Below are 16,795 nucleotides of genomic sequence, written 5' to 3' on the forward strand. Positions count from 1 at the left end.
AGTTTGGATTTGCAGCAGATTGATATTCAGTGTTTTATGCAATAATGATGCAGATTCATCCCTTCTCTCCTTCCTCTCATCCTTTCTCTATCTCGCTCTGTCTCTCTTTCCCTCTCCCTCTCTTTTTTCTCTCACTCTCTCTTTCTCTGGGCGGAGAAATGAAAAGTGGGAGGCGTGTCTGTCTTGCTCTTCACGGAAGAGAGCCGCAGAGTCTGAACCTCCGCGTCCGACAGGCGCAAGGACGAACCGGGACCCCCTGACTCCGGACCCATCGCGGCCACAGGACGGGTTCTGGCCGGGCGGCGCAGCGACATGCCAGCCAGGCGCGCCTGAAGCCGCGCAGACCGCAGCGCAGCTCCGGGAGGACGGACAGGAGACATGGCCCACGTCGGCAACGGGGCGGCCGCCGAGGAGGAGGTGAGATCCCGCCGCTATCACGTTTCAGCCGGTCCCTAACCTCCGGAGGCTCCGGTTACATCCCGGCTGGTTTCCTCCTTTAAATTTTCCCAAAAACCCTCCGGAGCCGGGATGTCACATCCTGTTCCTGACAAAACCTTCACTCATCGTCTTCAGCTGCTCTGCCTCACATGTTCTGTCAAATATTACCGTTTAAATGTAAATAACGAGGTAATAAACCAGACTGATTAAGAAAATACACACCTTTTTAAACGAGTTACGTAAACCTGACCAGGCTGGTTTTGAAACACCTTTTCCTTTAATGTCACACCTTCTTATTCTTTGGTACATAGAAAAAAACACAGATATCCTTCCACACACTGTAAAAACACTGAAATAATCACAGATTCTCACTTGTAATTTTAGCAAATTTCACCCAATTTAAATTAAGTTTGGATTAAAGGTGCTGTGTGACAGATGTAGTGCCCTCTAGTGGTAAAGATGGTACATTACTCCAGGTTAAATTCCCTCCACTTATCAATGTGGAACTGACTGAAAAGTAGAAACGTTTTATTAGATAAAAATTAATTGAAAATATTCCTGCTGAGTCACGTTTTGGTTGTTTCTGCTTTAACGATTTAACTTTAAGGTTTGACGACATCCTTGTCACCAACCTCTTGCAAAATGGCTGCTTGAATGCTAATACTGCATCCATTTAGAAGAAACATGACAGCGTTTAAAGTCAAAATAATCCAGAGTTCTTCTGTAAATCCACATGCTGACATTTTTCTATTAAGTTTGAGAAATTAACTTAAATAGAAAGATTTTTTTTTTATCTGATTCACTTCCTTCCCGTTCGTTAGAGTCAAGATTTTCCACTTCCTCTTGACCTACTTACTATTTCAATGTCAGTCAGAAACGACTGCACAGCTCTTCATGGTTACATGTAACAGAAAAGCTGAGATGTTTTCTGTGGCTGCTGCCCGTTGAAGCAGGATTCGGGGCAGATCTCTGTTTCTCTCCATGGTTTAATGTGTAGTTGTGCTCTAGCTGCAGCCGCAGGGCTAAAATGGGAAAACCCAGGAAAAACGATCCGGGAGGCTTTTCTTTTCTAATTAACCCGGTTCAGACGAGAGCGGAGTGACTGACCACGCTTAGCAACATGCATGCAGTCAGTTCTCATTCAGAAAAACTAAAATATATGGGACAAAAATACTGTACATAAAACTTCAACTCAAAATAAAAGAACTGAAACAAAAACAAGATGGAAGAATCAGTAAAAGGTTTTTCACAAAATCTCTGACAGATGAAAAATCACAAGAATGCACTGCAAAAACACCAAATCCTAACAAGTATTTTCAGTCTAGTTTATGGTGCAAATATCTTATTACACTGAAAATAAGACAAATCTAAGTTATAACTAGCTTTCATCAAGATGTAAGGTATTGTTTTAAGTCAATAATTCCTTAATATCGATTTTTTAAAAGTACTACTTCCACTGACAGATTATTTCACTTATAATGTGGGAAAATGTCTTGTTATTACACAACGCTGGACTTTTTACTCTTTCTTGAGTTAAATTTTTGTTTTAACCAAAGATCCACCATAAACAGACACACAGCTTCTGTTAAAGTTTCATCAGTTTTATATAAAGAAAGAAACTGACATTTATTTTGCCTGATGTTATTTTTTGTTACTAATATGAATTATTGTCATTTTCGTTCTTAAAATAGCAAAATTTCCACTTAACTTTACACTTTGGTCTGTATGATGATGTAATTTTTAAATATTTAATGGCAGTATTGTAGACGTTTTACCAAATTCCTTTTCAGTTATTTTTTGGACGACTGCTTTTTACTTTAACTGAGTGAAAGGATGTAGAAGTAGCTCTGCTCCTATTAGAGGGTTTAACGTTCAGGTTCTCTGTGAAACTGTTTGTCATTGTGACGTTTTTTGAAGACTTATTGTGTGAACAAACTTAGTCATGTCATTTTTATTTAATGTCTTATTTAACAGAAACACCACAATCATCAGCAGAATATAGACACAGATCTGTTTGTAGTGGAAATGCTCTTCTGTCGGCCCGGGTTTCATATTTGTGCATCGATCCTCATAGAGCTCATAAAAGACTGACAGGAAGTCTTGGTTGGCTCTTTGGACGAAGTCCATGCAGCGTCCGGAGCATCCGGAGCGTCCGGAGCATCCGGAGCGCCGGAGAGTCCGGAGAGTCCGGAGCGTCCGGCCTCCCATCTTTAGGTTTTAGTACAGCTTATATGAGGCGCAGTGTCTCAGCCCCTCGTCTGCATCAGGATCGTTTCCTGTGCTTATTTTCTCCATCTTCTTCTTCTGTGGCTCATTTATTCCTGTTTCCACTGAGAGCTGCTGAAATGAATCCGGCTCAGGTGAGCCGTTCACAGCCAGCCGATTATTAAACTGATCCATCAGCAGCGTGTAATCAGCTGTGTGTGTGTGTGTGTGTGCGTGTGTGTGTGTGTGTGTGTGTGTGTGTGTGTGTGTGTGTGTGTGTGTGTGTGTGTGTAAATACCAGAGCTGATCCAGCCACCAGCTGTTTGCATCAGAACAACATGGCGACTCGTTCCTGTTGTCTTCCTGTTCATCCTGTCTGAACCTGAGAAATGTTTCAAACTGAAGGATTAAAGTTTACCTGGTTTTATCAGACTGTCTGGTTTCCCAGCTGCTTTGTTCTGTTTAAACTGGGGGTGTGCCAGTTCACCTCAGCGCCGGTGTGGTTTTTTACATTAATTATAAACTAGAGGGAGTGTTTACTTAGACTTATGTCTGAATTAATGGATCGTCTAAGAAGCTTAAGAGACAAAACACTCGTAGTTTCAGATTAAAGGACATGTTTCCTGTTGCTTGGAAAATTAGGGAGATTTTTAATATTTGTTTTGATTAAATCTGTACCACCAATTATGTTTTAACAGGATTAATGTTAAAATCTGAATAAATCTCAAGTAATGATGTCAAATTTGAATTCAATTTATACTTTTAAGCTGAAAATACAAAATCTACATTTAAATATAACCAAAAGAAACTGAAAACATAAAATCCTCCTTAAGGCTACGGAGACACATTCCTGCACATGAACAGTTTTAGTTTATCTCTTAGTATTTTCTTCCATTTGGAAACGATTTTCCACAAACTGGAAATATTTCTGATACGTTTTGTGGCTTTAACTCTGCAGAAAGTCTCTTTTTCTGCAGGTTTTATGATGTTAGTCTTGGATTATCTTGGATTATCTGGTGATCTGCCTTCAGATCCAGACTCTGTTTTGTTAGAATGAAGTTTATTTTATTTGCCTGTGAAATGTAACGAGAATAAAAAACCAGAAACGGAACGATATTTTTTTCTTCAGCTCGGCTCTAATCTGATCTCTGGAAGCTTCATTCAGGCTCGTCGCGTTTCGGGGGAACTCAGCTGACGCTCGTTAAGCTCAGGAATGTGAGACTAACTGAGTTTATGGAAACTGGGATAAAGGTTCTCGTTGCTGACGCGGCGCAGAAACGCCATAAAAACACAAAGACACCAATTAACTATGTGCACAAAACGCTGTTCAAGTGTGCAGTGCCATGACCTTTGACCCTTTGCCAACTCAGGCCACTTTACCTACACAACTGACTTATAAATCTAAAGACATGACAGAAATATGAGGTTGAGTCGTAATCTGTGTGAAAAACATGATCACTCATAAAAACAGCAGAAAAACTTTGGTGCAAATTTGCTGAAGACAATATTTTATATTTTATATGTTGTTAATCTGCCAAAATGTTTAAAAATGTGTTTAGCTGCGTTTATTTCTTCACATTTTTAGTGGATTCCATGAATAAAAGATTTCTAAAAACCACAAATTTGGTGTTTGTAGAGATTTTCTGAGTAAAGTTGTTGGTAGAAAGACTTTAGTTTCATATTGCAGGATTATTAAACCCTGAACTGACATTAATTTGCTTTTTGAACTTTGAGATTCTCTGGAATAGAAAAATGACGAGACAGGTTGACGTGTTTCCGTCAACGTTTTTATTCACATTTTGACGTTTCGCAGCAGAAAAGGTTGAAATGACAAAATTCAAAAATAACTTTCTCACTTTTAGGTTTTTACTGTCGCTTGAGAGGTTTATTTGTTTTTCTGTTTGTTGAATTTTCAGAAAAAGAGTCGATGCAATAAAGAGAAAACGCTGGATAAGTTCTGACATCGCAGACGCTGCCGGTCGCTGACGGCTCTTTGCCTTACCAGAGACACGAAACATCCATCCATGCATGGCATCAACATGACGTTTTATTTCTGTTTTAATCCTTTTTACTTCTTATTAACAGCTAAGAGAAAACTTTAGCTTACTGTCAACAGACAGAGAGCTTGAAGTGATGAATGGTGACAGAATTTGGCTTCTTTAGCAGAACATCCTTTAGTTTCCTGTTTGATTCTGTACCTTGGATTGTGTTGAGTTTGAGTTGGTTTTCTGTCAGTGAAGAGAAGAATAGATACGTCTGCTGCAGTATTAGACGGTTTTTAAAGATAAGACCAAGTGTTTAATCCTTCAGATGGGTCAATAAAATCCCACCACACAGGACAAAGTTTCCTCCGGATGTGTGAGAAAGTTTATTCCTCTTTTGGGAAGAATAAAACCTTTGTCTGGTTTCCTCTGGGCTTTTGAAGTCTTTGCTTCTGGTCCTTCCTGGTGGTTTATAGAGCATGTGGCCGGTAATCGGACGCAGCATGAAGGTCCTGACTAATTAATGAAAGGTGCAGCTGTTACTGGAGAACCTGTCTGTCTCTGAACGCTCCGTGTTTCTAAAGGTGCAGTGCCTGGTTTTATCTGTTTCCTCTCTGGTCTTAACTCATAGTTACCATCTTGGTCACTTAGTAACTGGATTACTAGTTAGTAATCCAGTTGATGCTTAGACACTTTAAGAGGGATGCTGGTCATTTTAAAGCTCATATGTAAAGATGAAAGAATTTAGATGTGTGAATTTACCGGTTCTGCACTTCTGCAGAGTGAAAGTACTAAATTATTGTTGTAATTAAAAATTAGTTGGAACCCCCTCCGTCTGCCTCAGTCTTTGTGCACCGTCTGCAGCTCCACCCACCTGGCATGATGTTGGTGGTCAGAGGGCCTGATGGCGCCGATACAGTCGCTTTTGTGAATGCATGAATTAATGAGTTCATAACCTACCTTCTTACCTGCCAAACTACCTCATTACCAGCCTATCTAGTTCTCTACCTACCCACCTCACTATTTACCCCCTGGTAGATCGTTAGGTCAGATCTACCTGCCCCCTAACCTGGCAACCAACCTGTTGACCTGGCAACCAACCTGTTGACCTGGCTACCAACCCGTTGACCTGGCNGTTGACCTGGCAACCAACCTGTTGACCTGGCTACCAACCCGTTGACCTGGCTGTCTCTATCTCCTGACTAGTTACCCTTTGACCTTGTTACTTTCCCATTCAAAGGAAGACAGGTACTTACCTTTTCTCCTGGTTAGCTGGTTCCTGACCATCTACCCCCTGACCCGGCCACCTAGCTCAGTAGCTGCCTACCTGTCCATTGACTGGCCATCTTGCTTTCTACCTGCCTGTCCTACTGGCATATCTAGCTAACTAGCTATACTTGCTAAGCTAGCTGTACCAACACCTAAATCAGAGCTTCGTCGTCTCCTCCCTGTCCTGCTCACAGGTCATCAGCGTCCGGTTGTTAGAGACTTGTGTTGTGTTGTAACATGCTGGCCTGGCTGATTCAACAACAGTTGCCTGTTTTTAGACGCACACAGTAGGAGCTTATGGTGCTGCTGTGAGGAATGCTGTGAATGCTGGAAGCAGACTGAAACCTGACAGAGTCTGCTTTAACAGACAGGAAGTGATGCGTCTGAAACGAGGGTGTGAAAGTGACTGTTTGGACGGAATTATGATTAATGTTTCCTGAAAGTATTCTGGGAAGTGTGTGTGTGTGTGTGTGTGTGTGTGTGTGTGTGTGTGTGTGTGTGTGTGTGTTGTACTTGTTTTTAATGGTCAGTCCAACAAAATAAAGCTAATTGTAGCACACAAAAGCACATTTATTATTTTGAACTGAGCATATTGAACATATTTTATTTGCTTTTTAAACCCAACATATTTTGTCTACCAACCCGTTGACCAGGATAAGATGGAAAATATCATTTCTGCTTTTATTTAATTTGTCCTTCAGTTATTTAGAAACATTTCTGAGAGCATGCTTTAGGTTGCTGTTGCTTTACTTTGTTTTCTGGTTGTTTTCTATTTCTGAAGCTGTTTTTGTCTCTAGCATGTTGGCTAACTCTGACTTACTCCCGCTAGCATGGAGGCTAAAGTTAGCTTAAATGCTACGTTTAGCTTGTTGACGTACATTCACTGTCTCCTCCTTCACTCTGTTCACTGAGTGATTTACCAAATATGTTTCTTTTTATGTGTTTTGTAAGAACTTTTAAATACCTTTGTAGAGATAAATCCTTTATTTTTAATCTATAGAGCTGCAACAGATTGATTTGGAGGTTGTTTTGTTTTGTTTGGTTTTTTCTTTATCAAAATGTAAGTTTTGTGTTTATTTCCATTTTTGTAGCTTTTGTACCATTTTATAAGACATTATTCTTTGCTAAATGTTTTCTGTGTCTTTACATTTTCAGAATTATGTGTTTAATCTTGACTGAGCTCAGGTTTAGAAATGTCCGTACTGCTTGCATCATGTCCACAGCTCCCTGCAGTTTGACCTGCTTATGCACAGTGAGCAGATTCATATTGAGTGTTTCCCTTCGATGCGCGGCTGATGGCTCAGGCCGGCTGTGCAGCGCGGCTGGTCTGGACGGTGGAGGCTGGATGGCTGCAGCCTGCAGGCAGAGTTGTTCTTTATGAGGCTGTGGCTGCAGCTGGATGCGGTTATGTAAGGAGCTGCTGGACAGCTATTATTAGCCTGTTACTGAGGCTCTGAAGAAACACTGTGAGGTTTACTTTACTCATGTTGAAGCCGCACAAATATGCTTTGGGAAAATCCATACAGGTGGAGGTGGGCAGGATGGTTTTGTATTTGAAAATGAAATGCAGATTAGTTTTGAGCAAAACAGAATATTTTTGTGTAACGATTTCCTCTCTAAGAGTGAAAACTAAGATTTGAAATGTGAGACTCTGGTTTTCTGAGGACTTTGTTTACGAGCTTTGCTTAATTTGCATCATAGCAGATCCTTTAGCGGTTTGCTTTCCGGACCAGGCCACGTCTCCAGCCGACACCCTGCACACCCAAACTGTTACAAAATGCTGCAAAGCAAAGGTTTTACTGTAGAGGGAGGCGGCCATTTTGGTTCAAAGGGTTATTTTTGGTATTTTTTGATATTTAGACACCGTGAGGGATTAAAAGTGATCAAAATGTAATGTGTGTTTCAACATTTCACCAAAATATGTTGTAGCAGAGGGTTTGTGCTGAGCTGTGATGATCCTGTATCTAAAGTGTTTGATCCGTTTGTGAGGATTTTTCGTGAAGCAGAGCAGCTAGCTCACCTCAGTGTTTCTGTTTCAGGACTGCTTTGAGGATGCCTTCGATCGGATACCTTCGTAAGTACGCACTTACTAACACACAGTGTTATAAGAGCTGAAAATGTCTCTCTGTGTCGTTTTCACTTCCTGTAAGGCTGCAGCTTCTCCTTCTGTCTCTCGCTTTGTCACTTTTGGTGTTGATTGGTCAGTGTGTGTTTGTTCTTATGTCATGTGAGGACCAGAACTTGACCAGACCAACTGGGCCACTTTTATAAAACTGTATTTTCTTGTAATTTTGTTATTTTATGTCAAAGTCTTGAATTAAATTTAGGTTTACTCACAATGTTAGTACAAATAGTTATGTGCAGTACACATCTTTTGCCTTTCACACGTTTATAAAAGCGTTGTTTCTCAGTGTTGTTGAGTTTTACACATACCGTGATCTGTGGGCGCCCCCTGGTGGTCCGCCAGGTACTGCATATAAATGATGCATACAACAGTGAGAGCTGTTTCTTAAAACATAAAGTTTTAGTGTTTAGTCTGACTCTAAAACTTTATGTTCTTGTGTTTGCCAATATATCCTAGAATGTTGAGAACTAGAGAGCTGCTGCGTCCGGGTGCACAAAGACGCAAAGATCACAGATCCTTCCCCCCATCACTGTTAGAAAACAAGACACTAGAGAGCAGTGAGGGTTATAAAATCTAACAGACTCTTCCTGTGCTGTTGGTTTCATTTATCTCCGTGCGTGCGTGCGTGCGTGCGTGCGTGCGTGCGTGCGTGCGTGCGTGCGTGTGTGTGTGTGCGTGTGCGTGTGCAGGGCTTGTCAGATGGACCTGCAGACTGCCATCCAGGAGACTCAGTGCGCTCTCAACCTCGTCCTCAACAACAGGTTCTCTCAGGCTCTGGACCTGCTGAAGCCGTGGTGAGGCTCTTTTCAAACTCGTCAAACTCGTGTTGATGTCGGAAAAATAACCTAAAGTAAATCCCAGATGTTTTTCTAGGGGAGAATCCTGTGTGAAAATAAATTTCCCTTAATCTAATTACTGGTTTCCAGCTGATGCCCAACAATGAGTCTTTTATTGTGAAAGGAATTTAAACACATTCTTCTTCCTCTTCTTCTTCTTTGCTGAATTGTTTTAATTCACCCATTGGAGGTTTTCAGGATTTAACTAGACACCCACCTTCCATAATTAGATAATTAAACTATTCAGCATCCTGTTGACTTCCTTGTTGTTTTATTCCTTGTGTCTTTATTTTTTCATCTTTTTCTATCCCTCTATCATTTTATCCTAAATCCCTTATTCAAAACCTTTCCTTGTGTTCTTCCTAAATTGTATTCTCCTTCCTTCTATTCTTTGTTGTTTATCTTGTTGTTGTTTTTTCTCCTCTGCTTCCTTGCCACAATTCCTCCTTTCCTTCCATCCCTCCTTGCGTCCTGTCACCTCCTTTCTTTCCTCTCCTGGTTGGAATCAAACCAGTTCCTCACTGGTTCCTCCCCTCCATCAGAACTGGTCGTCGTTCCGTCCCTGAACTGGCTCCAGTCCCGTTTTGGGTCGCTGTGTTCTGGTTCTGCGGTCCTAACCGACCCGTTGTGTGTTCAGGTGGAAGCACAGCATGTACCACGCTCTGGGCTACAGCAGCATCCTGGTCATGCAGGCCACCATGACCTTTGACCAGAAGGACATCCAGACGGCCATGGAGACCATCAAGCAGGCGCTGCAGACCTGCCACCGGTAAGATGGCCGCCTTTAACCTGACCGCCGCCAGGAACAAACGTCACATTTCACATCAACACGCATCAGAACTGTGGGTCAGTTTCAGCTGAACTCTGTTCTGATAAAGTCCTGAACTGGTTTCCATCTGATGGGTTTGATGGTACCGGTGAGTCGGCCCAGTTTGGCTGAAGTATCGTGAACTACATCCAGTTCCTCTGACGTTTATATGTCTGAAACTTTTTCACATCTTTGGTTACAGAAACAAACTTCACTGCATTTCGTTTGGATTTGATGGAACCAACACAGAGTTGTACATATTTGTGACACTAGGCGGCGCCATTTTCACTCAAGCTCAGTCAGATTGGTTGGATTGAATCTGTGAATGTCAGTTTTCAAGGCTTCTCACAGGTTTCCACTTATATTTAGACTTTAACTAGACCATTCTGATGCATGAAGATGCTCTGAATTAAACCATCCAATAATAATCTCCACCAGTTGTCCTGCTGGAAATCTGGACTTCATGCTAGTCTGCAGTCAGTTAGCAGGTTTCTCTCCAGCATGATGCAGCCACCACCATGTTTCAGCCTCTGGACGGTGTGTTCAGGGACACTGGGTCGACTCCTCTGTACCTCTGAGTTTGTACCGAGATAAAAATGTTGCCTTTTGGTCTCATGTGACCAGAAAACCTGCAGCAGGAACCAAAGACTCTGAAATGTTTCTGCAGGTTCAGAAAGAGAAACTCGGTGGTCGTTTCTCTGTCCAGCCTGATCAGCAAGCAGTCCAGCTTACAGGAAGGTACGAACCACTGGTTTAACTGGGAACCACTGGATTTAACTGGGAACCACTGGTTTAACTGGGAACCACTGGGTTTAACTGGGCAGTAGAACCAGAAAGCCGTAGAAAACCGTGGCCTGTCTTTGTGTTGCAGAGGAAATGCACGCAGAGCTCTGCTACGCCGAGTGCCTTCTGCAGAAAGCAACGCTCACTTTCATACAGGTCAGAGTCACTGGTATTAAATCAGCTCAACGTATTTGAATCATGTTCATCCCTCAATAAAATCACTGATGACAACATGTTACCCACTGATAAATTAATAAATAAACTCGCCTTCATGTAGGATGAATTTTTGTAAATTAAGTGGTTTTCTTGCAGTAGTTTTTGTGGAAGTTTCCTCTTTGTCCACTTTGCTTCATCACTTGTTTCTTAAAGTCAAAATGTTTTTTGAAGTTAAAGCCAACAGGTGTGAAGGTTCTGCCAACTTTTAAATCTGACAGGAAAACCTAAGATTTAACGGCTGCTGATGTCAGTTTAGTGTAAATAAACTCGTCTTTTCTGTCCTTATTTTCCAGGATGAGAACATGATCAGTTTCATAAAGGGAGGAATTAAGATTCGAACAAGCTACCAAATCTACAAGTGAGTGATGAAGGAACAGCTGAAGCTGCCTCCATCAGAGACATCGTTTACATAATATAACATCAGGCTCTGTGCTTCTCGTCAGGGACTGTCAGAACCTGCTGAACATCAGCCAGGACAAGGCGGAGCAGTTAAATTCGTTCAAACAGTTTGAGGGCGGAGTCAAGCTGGGCATCGGCTCGTTTAACCTGGTGGGTGAAGAAAATGGTTAAATTAATTTAAACTGATGTGAAGGTTTTCTAAAGCGTTTCTGTTTTTAAACACAGAAAAGCTCATATTTTGGATTCTGCTGCGATTATCACTGTATCATCAGCATATCGGCAAACATTCCTAAAGTTTTACAGTACAAAGGATACAAATTATAATTAGGTGTACATTATTAATGAATTCCTTCAGTTTGATTTCTTTGTTCATTTTAAATGTCTCTCCTTCCTCAGTAGATTTTAAGGTTGTTGGAGTTTATTGGGTTTTTAAACACAAACACATATACGGGGTCTTTAAATGTTTGCCCATTTTTTGGATTCTGCTGCATTTGTCACTGTATCATCAGCATATCGACAAACATTCCTAAAGTTTTAAAAGATTTAAATTATACACTATAAATTATATTTAGCTGTACTTTGTTAATGAATCTTTGAATCTGATTCTTTGTTCCAGATGTTGTCTCTCCTTCCTCAGAAGATTTTAAGGTTGTTGGAGTTTATTGGCTTCTCAGGAAACAGGGTGAGTTTTTCGTCTGCAGATATTTCATTAAAGCAGGACCCGAATGTCCGTGTCAGGAAGAGAGGTGGCCGTCTCACTGCCCGTTTCTCCTGCAGGGTTTTGGTTTGTCTCAGCTGAGGGAGGGAGCAGCCAGCCAAAGTCTGCGCTCCATAATCTGCGTGCTGACGCTGCTCTTCTATAACACATACGTGTCGCTGATCCTGGGTAGGAAATTTCTACAAATCTCTATTTGTTTGACGTCCTAACCTGAATATTTCACTTCATCGGTTTTCAGTTGCTCGTTTCTGTTTTTGATGTAAGGAACTGGGGAGGGGAACCTGACGGAGGCCGAAGCTCTGCTGGAGCCGTACCAACAAAAATACCCCAAAGTGAGACCAACAGAGACTCTGTTCGATTACGTATTGATCAATTGGGATTGATAGATGGATTTATGGTTTTTGTTTCTTTCAGGGCTCCATAATCCTCTTCTACTCCGCTCGCGTCGCCACCCTGCGAGGAAACTTTGACAAGGTTCGTTCATTTAGACTCTCAGAGCTGTGCAGTATAAACGTTTATTTTTACAACATCTTGATCCGTTTATTGCAAAGTGACCTTAAAAACTGAAACTCAACCTATAACGGCTTCGTTTTGGCTGTTAATCTGTCACTACTCACAATCAGAGCCCAAAAATAAACCCAGCAGTTTTTAGAAGACGACTAATTTCAATCCCTAATTTTTATTGACACTTTTATGAAACAAACAGGAAAAAAGACTCGATAGTGATAGGTGATATTTGTAAAACCTGCTAGTTTGTAATGTTTTCTAACATAATCTGTTCTTATCTAGAAAATACTCATTCATATCATGATCCACGTTTTCCCCATCACTGATCTCATCTCTAACATAAACCTAAATAAAGTATTACATTTATAAATTTAATCTATTTACTGTTGTATTTTCTATTCTTACATTATTTTTGACAGAAGTAAGAGCAAAACAGAAAAAGTTTGGCATGAAGTTCATCTTCCTGAACTTTTAAAAGCTTTTTAAACTTTATTTTTTAATAACACCTTCCTCTAAATATTAGATCTTTGGCATTTTAAGTTTTATTCCACGTTCGTGCAGCAGGTTCATCCGATTGTTTCACTGCAGCCTGAATGGCCCGAATCTTTCAACGAAGACAAATCAGATGTTTTTTCCACTTTTATATGTGGAATTAAATTTGATATGTATCTTATAGTTTGCAAAGTGTCTTCAGTCACATTTCATCCAACTTAAGTCATCACTGAGACGTGACATAAACAATGGCTTAGATATGTAACTATATATGTTTAAAATTTACTTGAGCTTCCAAAACACAACTTTCTCCAAATATTAAAGTATTTACTTGTAGTACAGATCATCGTTTTTACCAATATAGCAAAAAAAGTTTCTTCTTTTTAAAACCATGTTTCTAAAGAAATATTAAAAAACATCTATTTACTCTTTCATAATTTTTGTAAGATTTCAAGCTAAATATTCCCAGAACGTTTCAGATGATGCGTCTGATTTCTCCCTGCTTGTTGTGTAACTTTTACCAGACGCTGAAACTTTAAACTCGTTGTTTAAAATGTTTGAGCCGCGTGTTTAAAGATCCGCTCTCTGCTGAAGGCGCGGTCCAGGTTTGAGGAGTGCATCAGCAGCCAGCAGGAGTGGAAGCAGATCCACCACCTGTGTTACTGGGAGCTGATGTGGACTCACTCCTTCCAGCAGGAGTGGCAGCAGGCGTACCGATACGCTGACCTGCTGTGCAAAGAGAGCCGCTGGTCAAAGGTCAGCCCTGCTGCAGGTCCTCACAGCCTGAACAAACTCAGAGGCTCATCGGTGTGTCTGTTGTTTGTAGGCGATCTATATGTACCAGAAAGCAGCGATCCTCAGCATGATGACGGAAGATGACGTGAGGAAGACTGGAGAAGACATCGTAGAAGTCTTCAGGTTGTTTTTATTCCACATCCATAAACCGTCATCATATCCGTCGTAACAAACAAAAAAACTCAAAGACAAGCAGGAATGTTTTAATTGTCTCAGTTAACGAAGGCCAGACATGTTTGGAAGTAAACTTGAAAAGGTTTTTCACCATGAAATCACTTTTTCTAAAGATTAAATAAAGAAATAGATATTTGTTTGATGGTGTAAAAACTTTCATTGTATGGCAAAATAAGCTTAAAAACGTGAGTGAAAGCATTTTGAAAACCTCTTTCAGCCATAATTTGTGGCTGGAGTGGAACTAAAAATGTGTCTGTTGAGGTTTTGTTTGTCGTTGCTGCAGGGTTGAACGTTTTTTAGGCTCAGCGGTGTGAAGATGTTTCTGTGTGCAGGCAGGTGGAGGGGCTGAAACAGCGGCTGGCCGGAAAGTCGATTCCCATGGAGAAGTTCGCAGTGAGGAAATCCAGACGCTACAAAGCGGCTCAGCCCGTCCCGCTGGTCATCCCCGCTCTGGTACGCCAACAAACACCAGCTCCACTGAAACTGGGAACAGACGGAGAAAAATGGAAAAATTCTCAGTCATAAAGATGAATTTGTGTTTATGTCTGTAGGAGATGATGTACGTCTGGAACGGCTTCAACATCGTTGGGAAGAGAGCCGACTACACCGAGTCCCTGCTGGTCACCATCGAGAAAGCTGAGCAGCAGCTTCGCAACGACACAAGTGAGCTCAACAATTCACTTCTGTTAGAAACATCCAGTGATGTAACGGTTACCCATGGAAACATGAAAACCAGATCTGCTCTCCTCTATGGAGAGAAAAAACATGGCAGACGCGATGTAAACTGCAAAACAGAAAAATAAATGCAACAGAAAAAGGCTGCAGCTCAAAAGGCTGCAGCTCAAAAGGCTGCAGCTCAAAATGCTGCAGCTCAAAATGCTGCAGCTCAAAATGCTGCAGCTATGCCTGCTGCAATGAACTATAAATCAATTAATCACATGATAAATTAAAATGAACTCAATCATTTCCTTTCGCATGGTTTATTATTTTTCTCTTTTCTTTCTTTCTACCAAAATCTGGATGATAAAAGTTTTCAGTTTGGTGTTTTGGTCTCAACTGACTTTACAGTGAAATTAACCGAATAAAAACGATATTAGCTGATCAACTTTTGAAAGCCTTACAGGAGTTAACACACAAAAGCTGTTTTGAGGATGTGAGGAAGTAAAATTCAAACGGAGCATCATCCAGCTTTACGTCAGAGTCTTTATGAGCATGCTAACATGCTAACATGCTAACAGTTTGCTTTCCGTCTCTCAGATCCGTCCGTCATCACATGCTAACATGCTAACAGTTTGCTTTCCGTCTCTCAGATCCGTCCGAGTTCCACCCAGATGACAGCAGCCTGGTCCAGATGCTGAAGGGTCTCTGCCTGAAACATCTGGGCAGGTTGCTTCAGGCTGAGCTCTGCTTCACACAGGTCCTCTCCAGGTAACACACACACACACACACACACACACACATAACCTGGTTTAGCCTCTCCCTGCTGCTGTTTACGTCCTCCTGGTAAAGCTGACATCTGTGTGTGTTTGCAGCGAGAGTCGGATCAGGTACGACCACTACCTGATCCCGTTCTCCCTCTATGAGTTGGGTCTGCTGTACAAACAACAGGGCGACTTCGTTAAGGCCACCTCTTACATCGAGAAAGCCAAGTAAGTTCATCTTTGATTCAACAGACATTAATTACATTTAAAACCTGTTAACATGTTTTAAATGAACACAAGTTTTGCTTTAATAAATCCTCAGTTTTGCCTTAAAAAACAAACATGAGCTGCGTTTCCATTACAAATGTGTACAAAATTTTGTCAATGTTTTGCTAATGTCAAAAACAAAACCATAATTTCACAAATGCAATGTTTCCGTTAAATAAGAAACTCAACAAAAATAACACGTGAAGAAGTTTTACTCGACAAATCATTTAAAAACTTTCTGCGCCATCATCCTCCAGCTACTTCCTGTTGTCTTCTTTGTGGTTTTCGCCAGAAGCAATATCTGCTTGTTGATTAAGACTCGTGATGTGAAAAAAGTGTTTCCATTACAGTTTGAGAAATAAACCAAGTTTGATACGGCCAAAAAAAAAACACCTCATCTTATCAATAAAACATATAAAAAACAAGAGTTTTTTAGAAATAAATAAGCTAATTTATTTTCAAAATGTCAAATCGCTCCAGTTTGTCATCTGAGACAATCTTTCATCTTAGGGTCACACCTGATAGTCCAGTTGAGACCCGGTTCTCTTTCTCACTGCACTGAGACAAGCAATCAAAACTAACTGAAAAATATGTTCCCCTCCTCACCTCTGGGGGCGCTGCACCAAGAACCACTGGAGGAAACATCTCAAAACCCTAGAAGAAGACACTGAACGCAGCGTCCTTCCTCACAAAATATAAACAGAAATGGAGCAGCGTCAGATTTTATCAGTTGGAGGATTTGTCTTCAGTCTGGTGAAAACCATGAGCCGTTTCTCCCGCTAGTGCTAAACTCGCTAACGTTTGTTTTAGTTGCACCAAACGAACCGGATCTTCTAGTCAAACGAACCAGAGTTTGAACAGAGGGCTCATGTGAACGCAGCCTTGGGTCGCCTTTGCTCTGACGTAAAACCACACACCTCTGCAGCTTATCTCTGTCCTGCTCCTGTAGTAAACTGCTGCAAAAACATCAACAACTGAGATATAAAGTTATTCATCTGAACTTTGACCTGAAAGAGTCACCGTGTGACGTAGCAGCTTTTAGTGCCTATTTAGGATCACAGAATCGGTTTATCTGCAGTGACTGACGTTTGTTCTCCGTCAGGACGAACTACAAGGATTACTCCATGGAGTCCAGGCTTCACTTCAGGATCCACGCGGCGCTCAGCAGCCTGAAAGGCTCGCCTGTCAGCACGCCGTGACCTCAGCTGGAAAACGTCCGGTTCACGTCACGCTTCCGCTTCAGCATTCACACCAACAGATCGCTTCAGCATTCACACCAACAGATCGCTTCAGCATTCACACCAACAGATCGCTTCAGCATTCACACCAACAGATCGCTTCAGCATTCACACTAACAGAT

The 16,795-nt window shown here is 41.3% G+C and overlaps 1 protein-coding gene and 1 long non-coding RNA gene across 4 annotated transcripts in view; one reads left to right on the forward strand and one right to left on the reverse strand.

The window, feature by feature from the left end:
- The window catches only part of ttc39b (tetratricopeptide repeat domain 39B), a 20,446-nt gene continuing 3,651 nt past the window's right edge, over nt 1–16,795 (forward strand). For 2 of the 3 annotated variants that reach the window (XM_016679671.1, XM_016679672.1), the window contains exons 1-17: nt 157–417; nt 7,934–7,968; nt 8,709–8,813; nt 9,493–9,624; nt 10,331–10,401; nt 10,535–10,602; nt 10,956–11,020; nt 11,106–11,211; nt 11,678–11,743; nt 11,839–11,947; nt 12,044–12,111; nt 12,194–12,253; nt 13,373–13,534; nt 13,605–13,696; nt 14,080–14,200; nt 14,299–14,410; nt 15,058–15,206. In XM_016679671.1, coding sequence (XP_016535157.1) covers nt 379–417; nt 7,934–7,968; nt 8,709–8,813; nt 9,493–9,624; nt 10,331–10,401; nt 10,535–10,602; nt 10,956–11,020; nt 11,106–11,211; nt 11,678–11,743; nt 11,839–11,947; nt 12,044–12,111; nt 12,194–12,253; nt 13,373–13,534; nt 13,605–13,696; nt 14,080–14,200; nt 14,299–14,410; nt 15,058–15,179 — 1,533 coding nt within the window. In that variant the 5' untranslated portion in view covers nt 157–378 and the 3' untranslated portion in view covers nt 15,180–15,206. Of the gene's footprint in view, nt 418–7,933; nt 7,969–8,708; nt 8,814–9,492; nt 9,625–10,330; nt 10,402–10,534; nt 10,603–10,955; nt 11,021–11,105; nt 11,212–11,677; nt 11,744–11,838; nt 11,948–12,043; nt 12,112–12,193; nt 12,254–13,372; nt 13,535–13,604; nt 13,697–14,079; nt 14,201–14,298; nt 14,411–15,057; nt 15,207–15,279; nt 15,397–16,537; nt 16,787–16,795 lie in introns of those variants that run through there. The other variant, XM_007568088.2, reaches the window with a different exon arrangement.
- The window catches only part of LOC107838168 (uncharacterized), a 19,382-nt gene continuing 18,580 nt past the window's right edge, over nt 15,994–16,795 (reverse strand). The window contains exon 3 of the long non-coding RNA XR_001664221.1: nt 15,994–16,102. This is a non-coding gene — a long non-coding RNA (uncharacterized LOC107838168). The remainder of the gene's footprint in view (nt 16,103–16,795) is intronic.

Source organism: Poecilia formosa, unplaced genomic scaffold (assembly GCF_000485575.1).
Source record: "Poecilia formosa unplaced genomic scaffold, Poecilia_formosa-5.1.2 Scaffold217, whole genome shotgun sequence".
In the NCBI taxonomy this organism is placed as follows: Eukaryota; Metazoa; Chordata; class Actinopteri; order Cyprinodontiformes; family Poeciliidae; genus Poecilia; species Poecilia formosa.